Below are 27,624 nucleotides of genomic sequence, written 5' to 3'. Positions count from 1 at the left end.
ATATGGCGGACGTAACTATCGCAGCAACGGACCAACTGCTCAATGAGGCATCTATGTATATGTCTATGATCTATCCTAACTAAAGGAGAGTCTATGTATATATGTCTTGATCTATCCTAACTAAAGGAGAGTCTATGTATATATGTCTATGATCTATCCTAACTAAAGGGAGTCTATGTATATATGTCTATGATCTATCCTAACTAAAGGAGAGTCTATGTATATGTCTATGATCTATCCTAACTAAAGCAGAGTCTATGTGTCTATGATCTATCCTAACTAAAGGAGAGTCTATGTATATGTCTATGATCTATCCTAACTAAAGGAGAGTCTATATGTCTATGATCTATCCTAACTAAAGGAGGTCTATTTATATGTCTATGATCTATCCTAACTAAAGGAGAGTCTATGTATATGTCTATGATCTATCCTAACTAAAGGGGGCTATATGTCTATGATCTATCCTAAATAAGGAGAGTCTATGGCGGGGAAAGATGGATAAGGACGGACTTTTAGGGGAACATTTCATTTTAAATTGCCTGACGGCTAGTTGGACAAAACAAGGCATTTGCACAGTTTGCAAAGCCGAATTTAAATTCCACAGAAGTAACACGACTTTAACCTATCACCTCAAAAAAAAAAACCCTGTCTACACTACAAAGTGTGGCACTCGTCCGTATATTTCCTCATTCTGGCTTTTTTCCGTTTGCACTGTGCATATGTGCACCTTAAGCCAATAAAATGAATGAATTTAAATTACTTTCTCTGTGTTTATTCTACATTAATTTGATCATTTACATAAATAAATATTCATTATAAGCTTCAGTCTCAGAAAAATGCATTTAATTTTTGATACATTATTGATAGATTAATCGCGATTAATTACAGATTTTTGCGATTATTAGTTAATTTTTTTAATCGATGACAGCCTAATATAATTATAATATATATTTAATTAGGCAATTAATAGCTTGTGGTAAAATAAATAAATAAAGAGCAGCACGGTGGTGCATTGTTGCCTGACAGCAAGAAAGTTCCTGGTTTGAACACCTCACTGCTTCCTGTATGGAGTTCTCCCCGTCTGCTTGTAAGGTGTTATACATATATACATATATACAGTCAGTGTGATGTAATAAATGTAATAAAAGCACATATTTTAAATACAACTCCTGTCTTCTCATTGCCTCACTGCTTGGTGGAAAAAAAGGAAAAGAATAAATGCATCACGGAGGGAAAAGTGCAAAAAAAAAGGACGGGCTGTATACCTAATGATTGCCTCAGAGAGCCAAGTCTTCACCCTCAGTGTGGTAGACAGCACTGAGGGTAAAGGTAATGGGCAAACCCTGCTGGTCCTGGCCCGTATTCTTCAGGTTCATATGGAGCAGCAGGAGGCCAGAGAGGCAGAATGAGAGAAGTTTCAGACAAGAACACCATTTTACCACTTTACTGTTTTTATACATACAGAAGTAAAACAAAAAACATCAACACAGACAACTGCTAAGAAAACAGTTTACAATGAGTAATGCAATTTTCCTTCCATCACAAATATTTCCTGTACTATATCTAACCACTGTCTGTGTCTGGGTGTGCCCATTTCAAGCCATTTTCTTGCCAGTCGTGAGCTGAATTTTGACAAACTAATCATCTTCCTTCAGCACTGCTTTAGCTATATTGCACAGGTATAAAATGGAACACTTCTTGAGGATTATATATCTATACACCATCCAGAATTCTGGAAGATATGTGCATGATTTGCCTTAGAAGTCGTTTGATTTTTTTGTTAGGAGTAAAAAAAGAAACCTTTAGATTTATCCAAATATTTTCTCTCCGTTCATGTGAAGTTGTGGATGTCTATAGTGCTCTACACATAATACATTTATCTCCTGAAACTGATGAAGTTTTAAAGACTGTAGCTTTAGCCTGATGTTATGTTATGATGATATGCATTATCCAAGACTTCTATAGCTGGATCTTTTCTCCTGGGGTTTCCTTTTACTTTTTTAATCTAATATTCTCTCATGTGAATATATCTAAACACGTCTAAACTTGATTCTTCTGTGCAAATCTGCATTGAACTTCTTAGTTCTCAGTTATCTGTAACATTACAAGGTCATTCTTTCTTTTTCATTCATTCTTCAAATGTCGAATCGTACGTATATGGTTTCACTTTGCGATTACCTTTTGTCCTCAGTTTAATGTAAATATATATATATATTTGCAATATTCATGTATTTGAACAATTTGTATTAGTCATTGCTGCTTTTATATACGGTATAATGACCTATGACCTTTAAGCCTTAGGTTCTGTCATGTCTTTCATTTACAATTACAAAAACACTTGACTTGTATATAGACTTCATATTAAGTTTTCTGAATGACTGACTCCATAATGAGGTTGTATTTTCTACATGGAATAACACAATAAGACAATATTCTTGAGCTTCACCAGGCGACTGGCAGAACAAAAGGATAGTAAAGGTGAATTACTTTTGCATTTCAATATCATGATTATGAATATAATAGGAGACAACAAAACACAGATAAAAATGCACTTCTTAATTACTGAAAACTGTTCATTTTCACCCACATCATGTAATGCATAAATTATATTATTTATGCATCACATTTCGCCTCAATTTGACTTTAAGTATGGTTAATAATATTTGGTGTTATACAACTCCCAAACTAGCAGAGCTAACTGTATCCAAATTACCGCCTCATAAGTTAACAAATAGTTACTTTGTAATAGTGATTGATGTTTTTGTTGTTGCTGAAGTATTTAATTGAAAAAGTCTTTAGAAATGGCCTCTACAAAGTTGGGTGCTGACATGAGGATTCCAATGGTGCAGAGGATAGTGAAGATTGAGAAAGCCATGAGACAAAGCCTGTCGATAACAGACGCAGCAAATTTCCACTCGTTGCACACAGACACATCCTCGTCTTGGTCCCGGAAGCGTTTAGCAATATACTGCACGTCTTCCAGAAGCTTGGCCAGGTCTGATTCCATGCGGCCCCCGAATGAGCTGTGACCTGTGGGGAGGAGCAACTCGTCCTCACCTGCTCGTCCGACTAGCCGTCCACAGAGGACCCCGGAGTCAGACGAGGTGGCAGCTGTGGAGTAGTGAAGACGCTCCAGTCCACTGACGCCAACATTAAGCAAGTTGCTGTTGGTGGTTTGGGAGGCTGGGGTGCTGGCATTGAAGTCCAGGCTGTTCAGGCTGCTGCGTGCAGCCTTGTTGTGACAGGCCGGGCGCACTCGCTTCTCGCCTGGGCGCTTCATGCGCAGGAACCAGGCGCACCAGTTCAGAAGGAACACGCGGGTCTTTGGGATGAAACAATATAGAATCAGAAATAAATGAGCAAGGCTTTTATTAGATTTGAAGCAAACTTTGAAAAGATTAAATGAAATTTAGCACACATCAACCAAACCACCTCATTGTTGGCGCTTAATTTGTTTGGGTTACTCCAAAGAAAATCAGCTGGTGCTCCACTTTCTCAAGATGGTTGCATACTAATGCATATCAATCCTGATAAACTATTGTAACTGAAGCTAAATTGATTATAACATAATAAAAACAAAAAATAAAATCAGCATAGCAGCAAAGTTTAAGTGTGAGTCTAGAGGCAAATGACTGAAGTGGTGTTAACAGGATCACAGTACAATTACAGTTACAGATAATGGTGTAATATGTATGTAATATGAAACAACACTCACCCACTTCGGCATCTTGCTTCCATCAGGGTCATGGTGGTGATATTGTAAGACCAAAACTGTAGCAATTACCGAGAGCCCTACAATGACCATGGTGGTGGCAAAGTACTGAGCTGGGTAAAGAGGAAATAGAAGAGACATTAAGTCTAGATACAGAAAGTTGTGTCAGGCTGTAAGACAAATGCAGGAAACGATGAAAGGAGAAGACAAGCGGATGAAATAAAGTCACAGTTTCACTTTATGTGTGTCTGAGAAATGCAAAAAGCTACTGCTTTATTTCATTGTTTCAAATATAGTGGCTAAATCTCAGCTCGATTTAACTCTAAATAAAAAAAGAAATCCAAAATATCAGGCGGCTGCTTAAACTTAGTTAAACTGTGACATATAAGAGAGTCTCTTATGAAAAACGACTGCACAAATTTTTACCCGTGTCTTCCCTGCTGATAGTAGTTGACACCCATAGCGCCTGCTTTGAACTTTAGCTTTGGCTTACCAATTAAAGGCACAGAGTCTGATGTGGCGGGCATAATCTCTGCAACCAGCAGCATAAAGACAGTCAGGGAGAGCAGGACTGTAATGCCTGGGAAGGAAACCAAATCTCAGTTAGTGCTTCACACAAAAAAAAACTAAAGTTACTGCACAGTTATGACAGGCCACCACGATTCTTTAAGGTTGTAATCCACCACACGTTTACATAAGTTTATATATAAGATGCACTTTAGCTGAATGTTAAGTAAAATCACTTAAAACTGAAGAGCTCACTAATGAGCTGACATTGCAAAGACTCTCTGTCTCACTACAGTAAATGACAGAAATTCATATTTATGGTAATTGCAGGCATGCTGATGTACTTTTAACTTAGTTAGCTGCCTTTACGTGTCGTTGTTGTTTATTATATCTGTGTAACGAGCAGGTGAATCCTTTAAAAGGACTGTGTAGTGCATGCATGACTTCAAATATCATATGAATACTGAATTTAAATAATAATAAATCCTGAGTTAAACCAACAGTATGTTTCTCCTTGTCCTTAGTTGCTTTTTGGTCGCCGTGCACATAGTTTCATTTTACTGGAGACTTTTGCCACTGAGACTTCTGCTGTGCAACACATTTAGGAATTACATAAAAAATAACTCAAAAGCAAATTATCTTTACAGGAAAGGTGCTGTGGTTACTAAATATCTCACTCCCAACACCAGTGTTTTAAATTACAAAGTATAAAGTGTTGCTGGTCAGTTATTTAAATGCTTTGATCAACACCATTGTACAGCGATGCAGGCAAATAAAACCTTAACTATACGCATAGCTGGATACCTCATAGGAAAAAATGTTTTTGCATTGTGATTTTGATGAATCGACCCTTTAAACAAACACATAAAACTCTAAGAAACTTGAACACAGTATTGCTGATGAATCTACAAATATAAACAACCCTTTACAACACTGGTATAAAAATATATACACGCTATAATATTCCTTTTAGTTGATTACAAATCTGAATTTCACTTCAAATCTGGTAATAAATGTCGCTATAAACGCACATTTCTCACATGAAAATGTCAGTGCATGACTGAGTTTATATACTGACTTGTGAACACATATGCCAGACACACACTCACACAGCGTAGCAGGGAGTGTATATGACGTATGCCTGATATGTGCTGTGAACTGCAGTGTATAAACTGATGAGGAGCATTAAGATCTGCCGAGCAGCATATTGCACTCTACGTGAGAAATTCTCATTTCAGATTTCCTCTTTCTATCTTCAAGCTATCAAAACATTAGAAGGAATGGTCAAGCACACTCACATAAGTCCACACATCTGGCTCTAAGGACCCCAGCTGCAACACATCACTCTAATGACTGGAGCAAGGCACAAACTGTATAAATCAACCCACACTCTCTTCCCACACCTACTCCCACACACACACACCTCCACCCAGGGGTCAGAGTGGGATTTGGTGGGTGGGGGAAGCCTAAGATCCAGTGTAACTCTAACTGCAGCTGTGGGGACAGTTAAAGCCGGGCCACATCTGTTTCCTGCCTCGTAAAATGTGAGAATTTGCTGCTTTTATGTATTTTATACAATCTTAAATTAAATATTGACCTCATAGATCTGTGACCACATGCCAGACACACTTACAGTTTAAGTAAAGTATATAGAGTCTATGACAAATGCCTGATGTGTTCTGTGGACTGTAGCGTGTAAAATCCTTTTATAATCTGCATTAGCAATTCTCATTTTTATTGCAACACAGGACTCTAATGATTTGAGGCACAAACCACACAAGTCCCACTGTTTGACAAACAGTTAAAGTCTTCCCACATCTGTTTGCTGCTTCACAATCTGTAAGAATTTGCTTCCTATATCTGTTTTATATCATCTTAAATTCAGTGTTTTAGCAGTTTTTGACTGGTGGTTGGGCAAAAAAAGTAATTTAAAGAAGTCTATGGAGTCCAAAAAGTGACATAATATAGTAAAAGATGATCAGACAACTCAAAAATATAAATAAATACATGAATAAATAAAGCTGTTTCTTTAAGCTCCAATCAGTTGGTGAAAAATAGAAAAAGCTTGTAACGTCTTTTCCTTTACAACCGACCAGTTGATCAAACAAACGCTGGGAGTGTTTGGACCCACACCTCCACCCACCTGCTGATACCGTCTACACACCAAGTGTGTATAATTTATACACGATATAAGGTTCAAGTCAACTGTGACAACTGAGATAAGCTTTCTCGGTCCACTGACAGTTAGGTCAGTCACTCGGTGCTGATTGTCAGATTGCTCCGCAGTGCCACAGGGGAAGTGGATTAATGAGAAACATTGTATTTCAGACTGATTACCCAGGAGGAAAAATGGGCGAGGATACAGAAGAATATTATAATAGAAAACATTGGTTCTCTGTTGGAATCACACGGCATGTAAAAGATTTAATTAGATTATGAACTCAGCTGTGTTCTTGAACAGAATGAACTGAATTGTGCTGTTTTTTTTTTTAATTGCACACAGTTGTTACTAATAGATCACAGTCAAGTTAACATAGCAGGAGGCCATCAGAGGAAGCCTGTAAACACTCTGAGAGGAAATGATAAAATATGGCAGCACTCAAGGTGTAATTTTTTTGTCGTTCACTAAGACACTCATCAACTATTTAATGTGTCAGGTGTGCAAAAACTGCTAAACTTGATATAGGGCTACATATGAAGTCTTGTACATGAGAGCTGAGCAACTCCTCTGTGTTCATAGCAGAGCTGGACAGAGATATCAAAGACATTATATTACCTAAAACACAATGTTACCTACCAAGAAAATGTCAGCATCGGGGAGTATAGTAGTTTGTGTGAGAGGTGCAGGTCACTGAGGTGCAGAAAAGGCAGTCGGCCAAATTCAATTAACAATCAGTCTTGTTTTTTACAGCTAGTAGAGAATGTATAGAGAAATGTTTCTGATTTATTCAGTTTTTACCTCTCTTTCCCTGCTAACCACAGTTGCTGTGAGGGGAAAAAATGTGCCATTAACAACACCAATTAACCTATTAAGTGTCTGCACTAAGTGCAAGCAGGACTGTTACCGCACATAGACAGAGGGAGAACATGCAAACTCCACACATGAAAAGGTTCAAACTTGCTGTGAGGCGACAGTGCCACAATACCACTTGATATTCCCTGGCAGTTTCCCATCAAAGAACTAACCAGGCCTGGCCCTGCTTAGCCTCTGAGACAAGCTGAGATCAGGCATAAGCTATATGGAAGCACCCTTCTGCTTTATTTAAACAAAGTTCCTTGTGTCTGCCTTCTATTTCAGCCAGTCTGATCAGGCCTTCACTACAGGGACAAGTAACAAAACTAAAATAATTCTTTCTTGAATTATTATTATTGAAAAGTTAAAAACATACAACATAAAACAATGTAAACATCCAGCGATAAATAATAAAACCTTGAAATGTTGAAGTTGCTTGTATGTTGACTCATCTCTATGGAACAAAGATGGAGGCTGTACTTTGTGCTGGTTTAGAATTGGACTTCATTATTATCTCCTCCATGTATGTTATGTTTTCAGGTCACTGTGTGTTACTGTAAGCTCGATATCTCAGAAACCTGCTGACACATTTTAAATTAAATTGAAGCGATAACATTTTCTGCTCGGATGACTGAGAGATAAATCGGTTTTGAAACCTTTTCCTCATGAACTGGTGCACACGCATGAATGAAAAAAAATTTAATTCAAATGTATCTGGCACGTGTGTTTTGATGCAGATTCAGATCAACCTGCGGATCAAAGATTTTGACGAGCATTGGAGGAAGTATGTAGGTCCTTTTCCAATCACTGATGGAGCTATTTCTCTACAAACCTTATATATACTGTACGCACAGTATAAAGACAAACACAAATAAACTTAATAAAGAACTAAATATAATGAAACCCAAAGCAACAGCATCAGAAATTACAGTTAAATTCGAAATTCCAATTTGAATCAACCTGTTTCACATATTGTATCATATGACAGTTGCGTTGGATTGTATTACAGTGTCTCCATGTTGCTGTTTTTCTCATTACTAGCTGTATATAAAACAACAATTAATTAATAAAAAAATGACTTTAAGTTTTAAAAGTGGAATAATTCATCTGAAAATTCAAAGAGCAATTCACTACTTGTTAACTCAGTGTGCAATTTAGCAATATATAAGCTCCCAACAATAGAGGAGGCACTACTTTTTACTTCTGCACTGAAGTGGGGTCAAACAAGTGATATACCATATGTTTGTGTGTGTCCACTTGCAAAGAGCAGCCATAAATAACACCCCCACCCCAAACAAGGCCCCTCAGAAGGGAAAGCCAGATGTGGAAAAATAGTAAAGCAGCTAGAGGAGAACAGCACCAAAGGCACAATGGTGGCTCTGAACAGTTGGTTAGTGCTTCCAGTCGCCTCTAGCAGTTTTAAGTTTGCAGATGAGTGTGTGTTCCTAACCCAGTGAGATCTTCTCTCCGGAGTCAGCGGGCAGAAGGAAGACGAGCAGGGCCAAAGTGGAGATGAGGACACACGGGATGAGCAAGTTGAGGCCGTAGAAAAGAGTCCGTCTCCGCATCACCATGGTGTAGGTGATGTCAGGGTAAGGCTCCAAACAGCAATCGTATATACGCTGGTTCTTCTGTCCGGTAACCTCTGTGAGACAAAAAAATAAATAAATAAATAAAATAGAGTAATGAATATCCATCCTCTGCACTTCACAGGACACCAGGCTACCTCTTACCGACAAGATCCCACTCTCCGTTGGCGGTGTAGCCGGATATATCAGCCTCTAACAACTCTAAGTCCATAGTCCAGCCTCCGTATGTCCACGAGCCAAACTTCAGGTCGCATCTCTGGATATCAAAGGGGAACCAGCGCACATCGATGTAGCAGGTGCTCTTGAAGATCCCTGTTGAGGTGAGAAACATGAAAAGACAGAGACTTGCTTTGATATGTATTGTACTTCACCTGTAGAAGGGCTCTGGCAGAGAGCGTATTCAATTACTCTGACATAAAGGAAGCAGACGGTGAGTGAAAACAGCTAGAGAGGCAGCAAGAGAGGTTGTTACTCCGACAAGATACTGTATGGAGTCCAAGCACCATCCATCCTACTGAGAGTAAAAAATCCAATATGACAGTGGGATGAAAGTGGTCAGTGATCATCAGGAGAGGCAGGCACCAAACGAATTTCCATCCATATTCAAGAAAGATTTGAGACGTCGGCACTAAACAAGGACTCTCCTCTCTCTCAGTGCCATGCAGATGATAAACCTCAGCAGGAAATGAATAGAGATGAGGAGCAGATGAATAGACTAACTTACTATTTACTGCAATGAATGTCAGTGATAGAGACAAGTTATCAGGAAACTCAAATGATTTGGAACGGCCGTCGAGGTCAAATCTGCATGCAGGTTTATTCATTTAATGCAGCTCTGTTGAGCTCGGTTAATGACTATGTTCTGCGCCAATATGGCATTCAATGGGGGTTCATTTGGAACAAAGTTGAGAGGCAATTTGCTTGTGACAGAGGCAATCAATCCAGAAGAAATTCAATGATGGAGCTATTTACGCTGGTATTGATTAAGATGCTGAGGCGAGGCAGGCCAGTGTCGAGCCTGCTAGAGCAGTAATCATCAGCAGTGATAGCAGGGCCTTCTGTTTCAATGTGTGTGTGTATCTGTGATCCAGTACAAATGTAGTGTCATAGATCTTTGAGACCGCACAGTGTGACAGCAGTAGGTCAGTAGAGGCTTGATCAGGGAAAGTGCATCCCTGTTCGAAACATCATTAACAGTGTGAGAGTAAAGTCCATGCAATTACATTAATTGCCTGTTAGTGGGATAAAACTATGTTAAAATACATAGATTAATGATTTTCTTTCTCAGGAGTTAGATGGGAAAATGAAAACCATTATAAGTAACTATATATAAGCCACAGCCAGCAGCTGGTTAGCTTAGCTTTGAATAAAGGCTAAAAACTGGCTCTATCTAAAGGTAACATAATTCACCTGCCAGCCTCTCATTAATTAACATGTAATATCTTGTTTGTTTAATCTGTACTGGCCCTAAATTCTGAGATTTGGGGCTATTTTGCTTCCAAAACGTCAAAGTTTTACCCTATTCACCTATAATGTCTTGTCTATATGGAAGTTTTTGAGTTTTTTTCTCAAAGTCTCCAGTTCATACACCAAACCTTCAAGTTTTATTCCTCTTTAGGAGAGGTTTGTTCATATATCATTCACAGCCTGATTTATGTCATTGTATTCCTAAAACCAACGTGGAAATTGATTTTCTTTTCTTTTTTTTCATGTCTGTTGACCATATTTTCTGATTTATGGACTGATAAGAGAAACCCTTTGTAAAAAAACAAACAAACTTTTAACATTAATATGTTAACAAAATGAAAACAGAATTTTTAACCCGTCCTTATCCAATGTTCTGATTTCTGTTCTGAGAATGTGCAAAATATTGTATTTTTCAGTAGATAAAGCCTCATTTGCATATTTAAACATCACATTTCGGAAAACGTGTAATACAACTGTCTTAATATAAGTAATTACATTAAAACATGACTTTATTCACCTGTAGGGTTTCCATTAATTTAGGTCATTTAGAGGACAGTCTTTACGTTGCTGCAATATCTAAGTTTAGCTTTCTATATCAAGTGTTTCCTGAAACACGAAGCATCATTTTTAAATATTTTAACCTGTAAAAAATAGTGAAGGAAAGGAGCAATGATCCGACATCCTAGAAGTGTGAAGGCTGAGTGAGATAATGACTCTTACCTGGAGGTATGTAGGAACAGTTTCCTCCGGAGTCGACCAAAATGTTGGTGTGGAACGTAGCATCGAATCTTTCATCAGCACTGTGGACAACATGGATGCACATCAGTTTCTTTTTGTTTGTTTGTTTGTTTTACTGCTGAGTTATCTGTAACCAAAGCACAGCTTCAGTGAAGAACATCTTAATAAATCCATACGGTGATATGACCTTTGCAAGAACCGCTATTAAGTATAAGGATGCAAACAGCGAGAGGAACAGATGTGGTGGAAAAATAAAATATTTCTCAGACTCATTATTGCAGCAGGTAGACGGCACATGAGGAGACACAAGTGAAGCAACATTTCCTTGGAGATTTTCAGTGGTTACCCTCACTACCTCTAAATGAACTCCCCAGAGGTAGAATCATGGCTGAGCTGAAGCTGAGTTGCTTGAAAAAGAAAATATTTAATTAATTCAAAGAGTTTCATATTGAGGCTTTACTCAGAGGGACAATGACAAATGAAGAACAAGGCTTTCCCCCTCATTAGTTGTAGTACAGAGCCTCTAATGTGATATGTTCATATCTTGCTTTTAAGGATTGATTAATGGTGATCGCTAAAGCATTTTCCATTAGGGACATATAATAAAATGCTCCTTTTCCCATCTTATTTTATGCAAGTTTATTCATTTGTCTCAATGATTTATTGCTCCAAAGCGCTCTTCTAGACCGTGCTGCATATATTTAAACTGCAGAGCACCACTAACCTTGAAATGTAATTTTCCCGTCTGGAGACCCGATCACGCAACAGGACGAGCCGCATCAGTACGACTTTGTTAGATTTATGGTAAAATCCCTGATTGACCTTTCTTGTTAGCAAAGAAATATATTTACTTTATGCATATTGATCTTCAAAGATCCTAAACGTAAATGCTTTGTTTAGAAAATGAGAAATATCTGAAGTTTTTGTTCCAAAAGGAAATAAGATTAAGTTTGTTTTGTTTGTGAGTCTCTCTGCAGGATATTTGGAATAAATCTTGTGACAACATGAGGTCTGATGAGGCCACCTGAATAAATTCATTTCACTCTGGTCATTCTGGTCATCCCCCATGATTTAATCTACTAATGTACTGTACCAAGTTTCTAAATTTTTATTTTATTATTTTTATTTTTGTTATTATTATCTTATGTGTGTTTCACATTAAAGTATTTGTCTGGGATATAATACACCCCTGTTTCTAGTCGATGGTTCTGTTCCAAAATATGTATTTTTTCTGTACGTAGATGAATTTAAGGTGGGAACCTGTATACCCAACCCCCCATTGTATGCTTTGAGGGAAGTCTTGTATGAACAAGCTGCTGTAACTCCTATATGAACTATCCTGCAATTATGCACTGCACTTAAGCACTATGTCACTTTCAGTTTGATATGACTTAAGAAATGTTCTTGTGACCAAACCTTGACTTTAATAAATCAGTGTAGAGTGTGTATGGGAATTGCCTTTTTCTGGGATTTGATTCCCTGCACCACAAAAGAGACAGAGAAAGTGCTGCGCATGTTGCTTTCTACTCTATTATTTTAGTCATGTGCCCTCTTTTTTTTTTTAAAAAGTAGTATGCATAAATACTGTTCTGTCAAATGTGGCCCATTTGTAAGCAGTAAGTTTCATTTCAAAGAATAACTATATGTTTGTTGCAACTTGTGTGTTAAAGCACAAAAATAATTAAGCCTCTCGGGGTTTGAGCTTACCACAACATCAATTTGAAGCATTCAAGGGGAAATTCCAGTTTTTATTTTAGTTGAATTCTGACACATTTTTAATATCTGAATCAATTCAAAAGGGCATGGACCACTTGTGAATTTTGCTAATACCATGAAATTTATAATCACTTCAGAATGAACTTGTCTGTAGCGGTGTGGTTTTCAGATCAGAGCCAAAACAAATTGCTTTATGTTTCAGAAAAAGTCGGATCAGATTTGTGGGTGTCTAACACATCACAGTCAGTGTCACTGTAACGATCATCTTTTTAACTCTGGAACTCAAAAAATTCCAAAATTCATCATCCCTGCGAGACCACCCTACCCAGCCCTGATTATTTGGTGCAGAGGACCATGCATGACACCATGCATATCCAATTACACTGCAGCACCCAGCAGATCTGTCCTTACTACACCTACCTGTTATACAGCAGAATGTCTGGCTTCCAAATGAGATGTTCAGGAAATCTCACATTGTGTACATCTGGATAATCTAATGTATTCCACCGGAGGTAACAATCATTCCAATGCTGTGGGAAACAACAAAACATAATATCTTTTTCAATATTTCACATCCTCATCTTTAACATATCCTTTAAACCATGTGTGGGGCTCAGCATCTTGACTTTGGTAAACCTTGTTTGAAGGCTAAAATCTAGTCTATCTGATGTGGAGCTGGGGGTAAAATTATGCAGTGTTACAAGAATTGACAAAGTTTCAGTGGCATCTAGGGAGGACGAAGATTTTTAGATTTAAAATGGTTTGCAATTCAAATAGTATGAAGTGTAAATCCAAACTTGATCAGTCACTCAAACATGTTACCGTCATTCTAGGTGAGGACAATATCAGATTTTCAATAGACGATTATCGTGGCCAGAATTCACAATATTATCGCGATATCTATAGAAAATCTGAACAAAAATAATAGTACTAATAATAATAATATCAACTGTCAAATTCAACAAGCATTAAGGTGCATTACCATCACATACTTATGTTGGAGTAAACCACAAAGCTTTAAAGAATTAAGAGATGCTGGATTATTTACACATTATCATGTTTATTAACATAAAATCAATGTTTTTTAAGTATCGTGATTATTGTCAAAATAAAAATACCACAACACTCTGCTGCTCTTGGTTGGAAGATAATAACCTGTCATGTCTTCGTCAGATTTCAGTGCAGTGAAGAGTTTATTCATAATGGCATGTAGCAGGTATGTTTGCCACAAAGTACAGCTGAGGCTGACAGGAATGCCATTATAGTTTTTCAGGTATCCGTTCATATATAAGTACCTGATATATCAGTATCAGATAAGTATAATTTTGACCTCATCATGGCACTAGCGGAAAAGTCAAGGGACCAGCAAAGCTAATACAACTGAGCCTGAGGGCATGTGAATGTTTGAAGGAAATGTCAAGGCAATACTGAGGGAAATAATATATATATATATATGCTTTATGCTCAGTGAATAAAGCGTCTTATGCATCTATCCTATATAACCATTTTTAAGTTATTTGTTAGGGATATCTATATTACAAAGGAATATACCTGTGGTGATGTTTGAGGAGTAAGATCACATTAGATGATGTGACATAGAAAAGATATGAGAAAAATGTGCCTTTTACTGTTCCCGCGACACAATCAATCCAGTAGTTATTTCACTCTACCAAACTCCCTTTGTCACTAAAGTAAAAATCAAAGTCAGTCGCTTCAGTGTCTGTAGAAAATTTTCAGCCCATCCATGAAACATATCAATATTAAGCTATTTCACCAAATATGTCAAAATGTTAACTTGCTGGTAATGCAGGACAAGAAAAGTCAGAGGATCACCAAAGTGTTTGGAATCCCTTTCACCTGAAGAGACCATCAATGTTTGGCAAAATTTCGTCTATGCTGATGATTAGATATTTCAAAATAAAAGTTGTGGATTGACAGACTGACATTGTTTTTCACAGAGCCACACTGCTAGTATAGCTCTTAAGTCCTGATGCCTAAAGCCTGGCGTTACTATCGCAAGGCTGAGAATTCAAAACGACAAAAATGACACACAGAAAAGCATTAATATTTTGTCTGTGACAGACACGTTTTCTAGTGTGCGGATTATAGTGATTATTTTAAGTGAAATTGCACAATACGTGTGGATCAAAACATGAGTATAAATTTGAATTTTTCACCATATCTGACTCTCCTTAATCCATCAAGGCCAACACATATTGGCCTGATTTTTTAATTATTTTTTTATGAGGATTTTTTTTCTAATCACATCTATAATTCAGTTTTTATTAATTCAAACCATCATGATGTTTAAATAATGGCTGTGGCCAGCATGAAAGATGTTTAAAGGTCAGCCACTAATAAAATCTGAGGAAAACACACTGAGGGAGGGTGTCACCTGTAGACCTCACATTCAGAATCAAATATATATTTCCACAGAGTCGTGTCATCCTTGACAACCTGCCGCTCTTTTAGTCCAATACTTCAATCCAAACCACAAGCCACTCAGCTGTCCTTAACAGAGCGTGAATATGGTGCCTAAAACCACAACTGATGCCACTCAATTATTCATATCATTTTGCAGTATGTCATCCAATTGTGCATTTATAATTTGTTCATTCCAAGACTATCCCGAGGCAGTTTAAAATCTTATAATTACTGCTCTAAGGCAACAATGATTGAATGTGTAATCTCACCGAAGCATCTTCAACGCCTCAAAGTGACTTTCTGAGATGAACGCATCTTTAGGACATTTAAACTTTCTTCCCTGGAGACCACACAAGTAGACTAAGCCAACATGTGCTAGATCAATGCTAACAGATGGTAGATACTGTGAATGCTGTCTGTGCTATCTTCTGTTTGCGCGCTGAAGTCGATTTTTGCAGGGTGCGGAGTGAGTGAGAGATTGAGTGAGACTGCTGCTGTGATCCCACAGGGTGATTTAAAACAGACCAAGCAGCCTTGATATAGCTTGCTGACGGTGCAGCAGCAGGGAACTGGAAAGGCTGCGATAAAACATCTGTGTTCATACACCTCATCTCACTGCATGGAGGAGAAAACTGATGATGAAGATAAAAATTTTAAAAAATAAGTACCATTAGATATGATGAACAAAGCATACTATATTCCTAAAAAACATTTTTTTTAAGTATCTGCAATTGAAACATTTCATTTTATCTATTTTATTTTATCTAAACATAAGTAGTATATAGTAGCTGAACTACCACTATCACATCTTGAGGACGTTACACTTCGGCACCTAGAGGGGAGGAAACATATCTCTTTATTCTACAGCTTTGATGTCATATGATAAAGAGTGCCCCACTGATTGGGAAAGGCAGGTTTTAAAGCCCCAAAACAATCTAGCAATACTACAATGAAACTATTACAATACAAATGGTTGATGATGATGGTGCATTAAGTGCTTGAAAGGAAAGGAAAGGAAAGGGTACTCTGTACCACTGCATATGGGATTGCCCCAAAATTTTTAAAAAATATTGGAAAAAAGTTGTTCTGACTTTATCTGAGATTGTTGGAGTGAAGGTACCTCACCAGGCAGAAATATGTATACTTGGAATATATATCCAAAAAAATGTATTGTCAATCCTAAAGACTCAACTTTAATTGACTTTGGACTCCTGCAGGCCAGGAGGATGATAGCTCTGTCGTGGATGAAAAATGGATGTGCCCTCGATACATGGATGTGGATAAAGGAGATGGCATCTTGTATTGTGTTGAAAAGGCTGACTTATATAACCAGGGGAAGGACTGCAGACTTTGAGATTGTATGGAAACCTTTAATAGAGTTTCTTAAACTGCTGTGTTGACGTATGTTGTTGAGTGTTTGTGTTTTATTTAATTTATTTAATTTGTTAAATGTGTGACATATGTGAAGTCTTGTGGAAATTGTGGCTGTTTATTTTATGTATGTTCTTGTTTTGATTGTTGACTATGTGTATAAGTGGAATATATATAAAATTCAATAAAAATATAATATTGTTAATAGACAATAAAATTATGCATTTAAAGTCAGACTTATATTAGCACTTAGTTACATTTGCTGTGATTAGATGCACAAACCCAATACCAGGTTAGAATTAGAGTTTAACGTTCTTGCTGTACAGTTTATATCTGTCCAGTCTTAGTTTATTAAAAGAATAATAAACCCACAAAGGTGTAACCTGTTTCTCACCCAGTGCTCAGATCAAGCCCAGCTTTTTGTGACCACAAACAGAATTTAGAAAAATCGCTGGAGTTATTATTAAAAATGTAGAAAGCAGTTAAATGTAGCATGTGTTTAGGTATAACCATAAGGTTGTTCATCTTAGCTCCTCTGTGACTTCACATACATCGTGCAGGGAAAAGTCTTACCAGTTTCATCCAAAGGTTGGTTGTTAAAACCTGGTTCTTCTCATCCTGTTAAGAAAAAGACATGATATTTATATTAATATTATTATTCGGGTATTTTTGTGTATGTAATGTTTTCTCAGTTTAAGTTTCATAAAGGAGGAATCATGCTACTCAAAAAACGTCCACAGTAGCTTCACCTCTCTGGGCTGTACTAATGGAAAAAAAAATTGACTGGTGAGTAGTGATAACTGTTCAGTGCCCAGACAAGCAAGTGTAAAAACACAATAGATGGGGGTGTCCGAGAGCATCCGCCCCATGTACGAAGGCTCAGTCCGAGGGTTCAAAGCCGACCTGTGGCTCTTTCCTGCATGTATTCCCCATCTCTCTCTCTCCCCACATTCCTGTCACTCTTCAAGCTGTCTCTGTCAAATAAAGCTTGAAAAGGCCAAAAAAATATCTAAAAAAAACAAACAGTATAGATGATTTGTAATTACTTTTAATGATCAGCTTTGTAAGCTTCCATAAGGAGAAGCTTTTAGGATTTCTGCATCAATGTACAAGCAATGACTTAAAGACATCCAAACCCAGATGTCCAAAATGTATTTTGTGCCATGTATTTATGTGCATTAAGATCGATGAAGAGAGACTAGAAGACTTGATCAATTGGAAAGATGTATTGACTTTAGCCATATTGGAAAAGAGAATGTACAGACACATGAGAAACGATTTTAGCTGTGTGTATCTTAACTGATGATTATTGATTATCACGTAAACAAGAGTGAGTTATCATAACACCGCCTTGTGCAGTACAAATGCATGTTAAGTATTGTTTACGTACCACATCCATGATCTGCATGAGGCTCATGCCGAGCTGAACGGTGAGGACCTGAGAGTCGTTGGTGACTGGTCTTACCAGTGGGTTGTAGTTAGCCAACAGGTCATTGTACAGTCTACGCTGGTTTGGCCCTTGAAGAGAAACTACAGAAAAAAACACTTGGATAGCAAATATATTTTCATAATCACTTTTTTTTTGCCAGATTTTTTAAAATAACTCTCATTTATACAGCCCTCATGTAGCAGACGATGCTATAACCTCAGAGAAGGACACCACGGTCTGCAAACCTTTTGTTATTTTAAAGTGTTTATTGACTACTCAGTATCCTAGATAGTATTTATAACACAGCATTTAGATCTGGAAAAGTACAACACGGTGCTGAAACCATCGTTGCATTCAAGACCACCATGACCAAGACCAGAGTGTACAGAGACTGAGACAAAACCAAGACCTAAGGGGTTAAGGCCAAATCAAGTCCACGACCAGACAGTATATAGCCAACAGAGGTAGGTCAAACAGCCAGTACTTTCCAAATCTCTTTGGGTGAGGCTGTCTCAGTAAGTGTTGCATTGCAGAATTTACAAACTGCTATGTGATTTCTTTCGGATGCAGTTTTGTAGATGAACAGAGAAGATTTGGCTACTTTGGCATCTCCCCAAGACTGCCGCAACTGTTCCTCTCGTTCGCATTAGTCCCTTTCTTGTGAGAATGCATGTGATAATGGCTGGGCAAATTCCTGGTCGCATTTAGAGCAGGACATGTGTGCAGTCACAGTGACAATATTAACAAATAATTGGCTTAAAAAAGTTAATGATATTTCTGCAGTTGTGGTCTTGACTGGTCTTGAAATAAAATTCTGAGTCCTCGTTGTGTGACACAGAGACTGAAATAAAAATCTGGGATGAGACCAAGAGTCTTGAGACATGAGGTATGACCGGTTATGGCCAAAAATGTTGCGAAAACAGCATACAGCCCATTCTAGCGGCTCCATGAGGCTATAGACACAGCTGTGCTTTGACATGCTCACATCTGCAAATTTGTACTAAACAGACAGCTGTAGCTGATGGAAATGTCATTAGTTTTGCAAGTATTTGGTCAGAAACCAAAGCATTACACAAGCTGAAATACTGAGCAAATTATATAACTATATAAAAAGACTAAAATCATTTGACAATACATATCAAAATATATTTCATTCTGAACTACAATGTCCATCTCATGGTGGCACTGGTGGAAAAAACATGGAATCGGACAATCTGTCCAGTCTGAACCAAAGTGATAATCTGACTGACGCTGCCCTTCCTAGAGTCACGATGCTAGCCTGTTTTAAAATCATTGTGCAACTTATCACTTCGTTTGGAAGTGAAAGTTTAAATAAGCTCAAAGATGAGACTGAGCCAAAGCTTCTTTCTCTTAATTAACGTCTATCATCCACTATCTGCACCTCTGGCTCATTATCACACCTGTTTCCATTTATAATCTTTCTTTTTCCTCATTCTCTTCATTGCTCATTCTCACTATCACTCCAGCTCCATCTCACACCATCACTACTCAATATTTGCATTTCATTCCAAGTCTGACGTTAAATTAAAATAGTCTGAGTCTAGGTATAAGTCTAGGTCTAGGACAATACCTGGCATTTATTAATCTAACTGTGCAATCTCAAATTAGACCTGCCTCTCATTTTAACACACTCGTCTCCCCCTCATGAGTTATGGAACGTCTTTGGCAGCCTTTATTCACTTTACTAATGGCCATGGCCCAATTATCCTAAACCACCTATGAGAAGCGCATTATCCCAATGATTTGGCAGAGACCTTGTTGACTGTAGGCATCTCCCTAATGCTCTGCTCTCTGCTGCTGCTCTCTTTCATAAAATGACTGAAAGATTAGCTGAAAGCTCGTCTTTGTCTACGACTGAAACCCCTGTGGACCCCCTCCCAGTCCAACCATACTCAAATTCCACTATGACGATAAACAAGACTGTCTCAATGTGTTTTATTGTCCTAAAATATGTTAATGGCCATCAGACCACATGAGGAACATTTCCGATACGTTGCCAATATGTTGGCAACATGTGTGCTGGGAGCAATAAAAGAGGGAAGTAATGGCTTTTGACCTCTTAATTAATTAAACAGGGTTAATAATGTCAGAGAGATGGACAAGAGCTTTAAGTAATCCAGGCATGTGCTCACATATTTAAATGTGCACGTATGTGCACACGTCTCACTTTACTTCACCCTTGGGAAAGCCCACTAAGTAGTGCAGAGCAAAGAGCTTCAGTCAGTGGTTACTGTTGAATGAACTACTTCAATCAAAATATGCTACATTTAAAACAGATTTGAGTGAAACTGATCAGACACAGCATGTCTAGAGGGTTTTAGGAGCTAGATTCCATTTAAAAACCAGGTGCTGTATTCACCAACTATCTGCACACCCAGAAAAGGGAGCTACTGTGGCAAGCAGCATAGAATAAGAGAGCAGAAACAACATGTTAAACTGCAACATTAAACTTTAATGTTCTTTAATAAAGTTTATTTTTTTAGGAAATTGTCCTTTGCGTAGTCGTAACAGTGCACAATCTGAGAAAAATGTGTTTACATTCCAGGTCTCAAAAATCCCCTCGCAGTAAGACTCTAGAGACAACTCTCACAGGGCTCGTAAATTAGCCTAAAAAACTTCCTAGTGGGGAGTCTGAGGTTGGAATTTGGGAAACTTCTCAGAGCAACTCATCCGAGAAAACCTTTAACCTTAGTGAGGAGGAGAGGATGACCCTGTTGCTAAGGATGACTGATTGTTTTTAAAGGTATGATTAGCTTATAAAACAGAGGAACAGAGCAGAGAGTAAAAATAAATCACATATTTTAGTCTCTATTAAAACATGGTGCAGTCGTGAATACATGAATATATCTCTTGAATAAATTGTAAGCCATATAAGTTGAAAACACAGTGCTGCTTGCACAGTTAATTTTAGCATTTCATCTATTAACGATAAATAATGTAAGTGAATGCCCTTTGTGAGGCTGCGAGTTGTGGACATCCAGTGGAAATGAAACGAATATGAGGCTGTGAAAGTGCTGTGATTGTTTGTGTCATCACTGATGATGGAAGGCTGCGACAGACCCAAGTCATCACCGCTGCACTGTTGCATTCTTGCAGTTGCCAAATATCTTATAGCGTTATTGTCCTGAGTGGGAGATGAGAGTGTAGAAGAAAATATTAAGCATTAAGATTATCTCTGCATAATCTAATCTGTGTTTTATTAACGCACTGTAATCCAACATTTGGAGAATATTTCTTCAACATCTTTGGCTTCCTGCCATTTTCTCCACTTCTTAACAAAACTCTAAAAAAAAAAGTCCAAAACAGTTTTTCACTGTGGGAGCTTGCTTGATGCTTTTGGGAAATAGTCTTAACTTTAAAGAGTGAAATCCTTACAAAACATCATAATAAACAACTCTTTGTCCTAGGAAGCTTGATGAACACAACCCCAGCGACCCTGAAATTAATGCATTCATGTGTTGAAAGGCACAAAATGTGTGGTGAAAGGCGTCACTCTGATTTATAGAAACCTTTGTTGAGTCTTTGAATGAAGAACTTAGTGACATCTCTAGGGCTTTCAAGCAGTCTCTTAGTCTATTTGTAGCAACACACACACACACACACACACACACACACACACACACTACCCCTCCCAAAAACAGACCTCGGAGTCACTTATGGGCTACTCGTCTGTGCAGGAAAACAACACAAATGCACATTAATGCCTGACAAACCTCACGAATCATCAATTAAGAGCTGCAAGAAGTTCAGATGAAACTAAAACTAAAAATTCCTTTCCTAAAACTCGATGTTTGGCACAACAGGTATGTCATTTTTAGTTAAGACGTTTGCAGATCGCTCCGGATTTCACACGCACAAGCAAACAAACCACGAGAAGAAGAAGAAGAAAAAAAAACTCCAAACCAAAACTTAATTGGCAATTAAAGAGCATGCTGACAGCCTACCCTTCACTGTGAAAGCGGCGACCGCGAGAAAAAGCAGAAAATTCAGCAACCCCATGTTGAACTGAGCGAAAGGTGAGATTTCTCAGTTGTTCTCCGCTCCGGGAGTGAACATAGTGTGCGAGTGTGGGTGTGGGTGTATTGAATAACTCCTCCTCTTAATGAATAGCTGCTGTTTGGCAGGACAGCAGTGAGATTTGTTGCGGCATCAAAGAAGACTCTGCCCACAGTGCTTTGTCTTACTGACTGACCATGAACTCACTGATGCGGGGCAACACTCTGAGCAGAGGAGCCTGTGTTTCAGTTAAGAAATAAACAAATAAAAATAAAAACTATAATTAATATTTATAATATTTATAATAATAATTTGTACCCTGTGAAACATAACATGAATAAAATCACGAAATATCCTCTGTGTTGTTGCATATATATTAATTTAGGACAGTACTTCCCTTTACCTTGCATCTTGTTCACCTCTTTTTTGCTGCACAGAGATGCTGAAAAGTTGTTCAGCATCCAGGGCTGGTTGCTGGCACAATGCTGAAAAGTTGTTCAGCATCCAGGGCTGGTTGCTGGCACAAACACATTCACTGTGACTTTCTGTGTTGCTCTCTCCTCACTTTGTGCAGCGTTAAGTTAAGGAAAGCCAGCCCGTTCAAATATACATGATGTTACGTTACCGACCTGTGATCTCAGACATCCTTAATTCTGAGCCACTTGTCCAGTTCAAACTAAGCAGCAAACTGGCTGTGAAGTGAAGCCAATGTGCACCAAAAACTGCAGTTCCTCAAACGGCCACTTGAGGCTGGCTACAGAACGAGTCACTTTCCATAAGTCCCCATGTTAAAATGTCCAACTTCACAGCAGAAATAAACATGTTTACAGCCTGGTACAAAAAAACAGTTTTGCTCTCTATAGCCAATTTCCCCTGTTCATGACGACTGTACTGAGGGTGAATTTTTATTTAACTCATCCATTCAAATTTTATTAAGGCTTAAATTTATGCATTATTAAGGACAGATGGCTGCCGTATATGTATATTTGAACTGGCTTGCTTTCCATACTGTTGTATGCTACGTGTCTGAAATAACAACTCTTGTTTGGACTTGTAGTCTATTAGTCAAAGCGGTTTCATTCAGCGGCTATTCTAGCTGCAGCCCAGCATCTCTCCATCTCCTCTAACACAGAGAGTTACTATGGTTACCGCTCAGGTTTAACATTGAGTTACTATGGTTACAGGAACGCTGTGAAACTTTCATGATTCTCAATGAGAGGTTTTTTATTGAGTATGATGATACAAAATCATGAATGTAGCCTGATTATGTCTCAATGCTGAGATCTTGTATTACTTTCATGCCAAATAAAAGGGAAGCTTCAAAGCCACTCCCTCAAAAAAAAAAAAAAAGAAGATTTATGTACATTATTTTAAATTATCCTGTGTGAAAATCATCATCATGCCTTGGTACCTATCGCAGCTCTTTTTCTACCAGACAGGACCATTAGTTAACAGCTGAATTTAGCTGTGTTAGACGATGAACTGCCTTTGTTGTCCTCAGCAAATATTAATGTGTGAAAGCGCCTCAATGTGAAAAAATATGACAAATCCAAACAAAATAGGTCAGTTCATTCATTTCCCCATCTCTGTTATTACCATGTTATTAGCACTGTGTGTGATTTGATGATTGCTCTTTTTGGAGCCACAAACCAAATTTTGTTTAGGGCCACCAAAAGCCAGGGGCCGGCCCTGACATGGCATCATACTGAGCTACAATCAATTCACCTTCGCACAACAAGGTGACATCTGCTGGTCACTGAACAGAATTACAACTTTATTTTGAAAATCAGTGCATGGAGTCTTCTTTTTCTACTTTCTATCAGTTTTATTTAGCAAGCATTGCACACATTTTGCTTTAGAGTTTCTCATACAGGTGACCTGAACAGGTGTATAGATTATCCTCACGCACCATTACACACACATAAAATGATATATAAACAAGCACCTGAGAGTAAACAGCAACATGAATGCTATTTGCTCTTTACTGTGTTTGCTTTGGAAAGTGGTTGCAGCTGACAGTGCTTTGAGTTAATGCAGCTGTACAATCTGTCCAAAGACAAATTGAAGAGCTGATTAAAAGTTGTGGCAGAGTTGAATGTCAAGTAATATTCATCAGCCTGTGGCCAAGATGTAATCTCAGGATAATTACACTGATGATCATGTTTCATAATCAGTCTTCAGGTTTCATTAAACGTGAATACAGGTTAAAATGCTTATGGACTTTGACTTTAGACTTTGTTAATCATTTCACTGTGACCTGTATGCCTCCTCTCACCCATACCTGTGACATTAATATGAATAATTTAATAATTGAGACAAGATTTACTGTCAATGTAGTTTGAATGATTCATCCATTTTTCAATGTTAATGCAATTTTATGGATTTTTTTTCCAATAATGGCTTCTGGTACGTGACCAGACAGGACTGAGTTGTGAGTTCAATTTTTTTCCTTGAAATCACGTTGCATAATCACCTTCAGTAAACAGAGGCACCTACTTGACTCTTACTGCTAGAGGGGGACAATGTTTTTCTGAGATGTGCTCTCTGAGAGTCAGTACAGACGACTGACAAGGTCACAGAGACTTTCCACTTGTGCTCTATTAGACAGTTTTTTTTTTTCTTCATTAGTTGCCAAAACACTACATACTACCACATTAATGTTGTGTGGGTTTTATTTTGAAAACCTAGGTTTTCTTGTCATATTCTGAATGTTGACTCAAACACAACAATGTTGTGGATCACATATTTGTTAGAAAATTTACCTGAAGTTACTCTCTGATTTTCATCGAAACAACTTAGTGCTATCTATTGTTTTGCCTAGCCACATACCATATATATAGTAGCAAATTAAAGAGGTATTTTTTAAATTTAAACAACTTGTCAGTTTCCCTCTGTCGTTGAGGTGAGCTGTCGTTTCAGTCAGAGTCCTCAGTGAACTGCAGCAACGTTGTATAATTCCACTGAGGTCTCCTCTCGAGGGTTAACATGTCCTTGGAGACATAAGAGGGTCACTCTGAAATGGAGGAGGCCTTCAGCTCATAAAGGTCAGTGTACTGGCCTACATTCTGACATATATGTCTTAGAATTAAATGAAATTGGTGAGAGGTATTTGCTTTGCAATCTATCTGCACATATACACATATAGAAGGCATTGAACACTATACAAACAAATACAACACAGATGGTTAACAGTGTATTGAGTTTGACTCACATCCCTTACTATTTCTTGTATATGTGAAGGAATACTCTTCGTAATCTATGAGATGTCTGTAGACCATATATATATATATATATATATACACACACACATACATATATATATATATCCTTCTCACCCCGGCGGGGTGGTATCCGTATTATCCTCAAGCTCGGGTCCTCTACCAGAGGCCTGGGAGTTTGAGGGTTCTGATGTTGTTCCTGGGATTTGCTGGAGCCACTCTCCCAGTTTGGGGGTTACTGCCCCAAGTGCCCCCACTACCACGGGGACCACGCAACCCTTGACCTTCCACATCCGTTCCAGCTGCTCTTTCAACCCTTGATACTTCTCAAGTTTCTCATGTTCCTTCTTCCTGATGTTGGCGTCAGCTGGGATCGCCACATCTATCACCACTACCCTCTTCTGCTCTTTGTCCACCACCACTGTGTCCGGTTGGTTAGCCAGGACCTGTTTGTCAGTCTGGAAGCTAAAGTCCCACAGCACTTTGGTCCTGTTGTTCTCAGCCACCTTCTGTGGTATGGCCCATCGGGATTTAGGTACTTCTATTCCATACTGGTTGCAGATGTTCCTGCATACTATCCCAGCCACTTGGTTGTCCCTCTCCATGTATGCTGATCCAGCTAGCATCTTACACCCTGCTACTATGTGCTGGACTGTCTCAGGGGGTCCTTTACACAGTCTGCATCTTGGATCTGGTCTACTCTGGTAGATCCTGGCCTCTATGGCTCTTGTGCTGCCATGATTAGTGCCTCTGTGCTGTCTGTCAGTCCTGCATTGTCCAGCCACTGCTAGGACTCCTTGATATCAGCCACTTCCTCTATCTGACGGTGGTACATGCCATGTAGGTTTGTCCCTCCAGGTTGTCTGGTCCTCTTCCTCTGCACCCTCATCAGGGTTCTGCTGCCTGAGACATTCACTTAGCAGTTCATCCTTCGGGGGCCATCTTTCTGATGTATTCTCGTATTTTCGATGTTTCATCTTGGACCGTGGCCTTGACGCTCAGTAGCCCTCGGCCTCCCTCTTTCCGCTTAGTGTATGTTTCTGTTTAAGGTGATGTCTTTAAAGGTCTTGTTTTGTCCACAACTGAAAGATATTCAGTTTACTGCCGGTAGACGACTAAAGAAATTAGAAAATGTTGCATAAATGTTGAAATTTGGGTTCAGCATTTAACATGCTGCTGCACCTTTTTCGTTTCAGAGCTGCCTCTCACATTGGAGTCACATTGTTTCCTGCACATGTGCGATATCAAACAATTCCTTGGAAACCATGTGAATAATCCTCACACGGGCAATTAGGAATGTTGAGTAGTTATCTTCGAGATTAAAACAGGTGTTTAATGTTCACCCTTGATGTTGGATAATGAATCAGTGTAGACAGTATACGTGTTGAGAATATAGTTAAAAGTTGTTTATGTGTATGCGGGCTGGAGAGTTTAAAACAAAAACAGCTTTTAGTCTCTTGGTACCTCTTCAGAGACCACAGATCCTTTCATACGGTTGGTTTCAGCTGAGATATACGTACAACAGAAGATTGGCACAGTATCGCTGGACTAATTGCATCCTCTAATTACAAAATTATAAATCAAAAATCATTATTTTTGTTATATATATTATATTTACTTGTTTGTTACTGTTTCTAAATTATGCAGACAGCTTTGCTAATGTTAGAATAATTAGGTAGATAAACAAAAATGTTGTGGCCAAAGTTTAGCAGATGTTGCATCAACAGTTTAGACAAAATATTTGTGAGAAGGTGGTTCCAGTGAAAACAGAGGGAAGTCTGTAAATCATCCAGAGTACTGCTTCCCAACCTGAGAAGTCCACACCACCACTAGGTGTCACCAAAGTGTAATAGTAAGACTTTTTTTCTTCCTTTACAGTAGGCCTATGTCTTAGAATTTTGTTTATTTTTGTTAAGAAAACTAATATAAAAAAATAGTGATTTGGTTTACCAACCAAATATTTGAAAAGATCCTCCTCCTTTTCCCCAAGATAAACCACCAGGCAGCAGATGGCAACCTCTCAGTGTGTCTCATTGTGTTGTCCTGATAAAGAATTTTCTAAAAGTTTTCTAATTATTTAAGGGTTTCATGTAGCACCTCAGGATTAGATTCCCAGAATAATCATATATGGAATCATATACCTTAAGGAGTTCCATGATGTTCTGGATCTTCTTTTTTTGCCCCTCTTGACAACACCAATGGCATTAGGCTTGGTATGCACTGATCCAGATTTTGCATGAACGTTGACTCCAGATTAGCGGTGGTGATCCTTCTATATTTTTCATTGATCTGTGTGACACACAAAACAAAGCAACATGGGATAAGAGTTGTCAGAATTGTACTTTCATTCAGCTAAAACCATACTTCAAGTCACTGACAGGTGGGGACAGGATGACTTCCTGTCTGCGAACACTTAGTATGAA

At 38.3% G+C, this 27,624-nt stretch overlaps 1 protein-coding gene across 1 annotated transcript; it reads right to left on the bottom strand.

The window, feature by feature from the left end:
- Positions 1–1,428: 1,428 nt before the first annotated feature.
- LOC104920497 (neuronal acetylcholine receptor subunit alpha-7) lies at positions 1,429–22,084 on the bottom strand. The gene is made up of 10 exons (XM_010732777.3): positions 21,932–22,084; positions 17,928–18,067; positions 17,111–17,155; positions 13,163–13,272; positions 11,009–11,088; positions 8,966–9,133; positions 8,683–8,877; positions 4,206–4,292; positions 3,716–3,825; positions 1,429–3,322 (listed from the first exon to the last, which is right to left on the bottom strand). The coding sequence occupies exons 1-10, from the start codon at positions 21,984–21,986 to the stop codon at positions 2,780–2,782; spliced, it is 1,533 nt and encodes a 510-aa protein (XP_010731079.1). The 5' UTR covers positions 21,987–22,084; the 3' UTR covers positions 1,429–2,779.
- Between the last annotated feature and the right edge of the window lie 5,540 nt (positions 22,085–27,624).

This window comes from Larimichthys crocea, chromosome VIII (assembly GCF_000972845.2).
Source record: "Larimichthys crocea isolate SSNF chromosome VIII, L_crocea_2.0, whole genome shotgun sequence".
Classification (NCBI taxonomy): domain Eukaryota; kingdom Metazoa; phylum Chordata; class Actinopteri; family Sciaenidae; genus Larimichthys; species Larimichthys crocea.
This window is presented reverse-complemented; position numbering and strand designations above follow the sequence as displayed.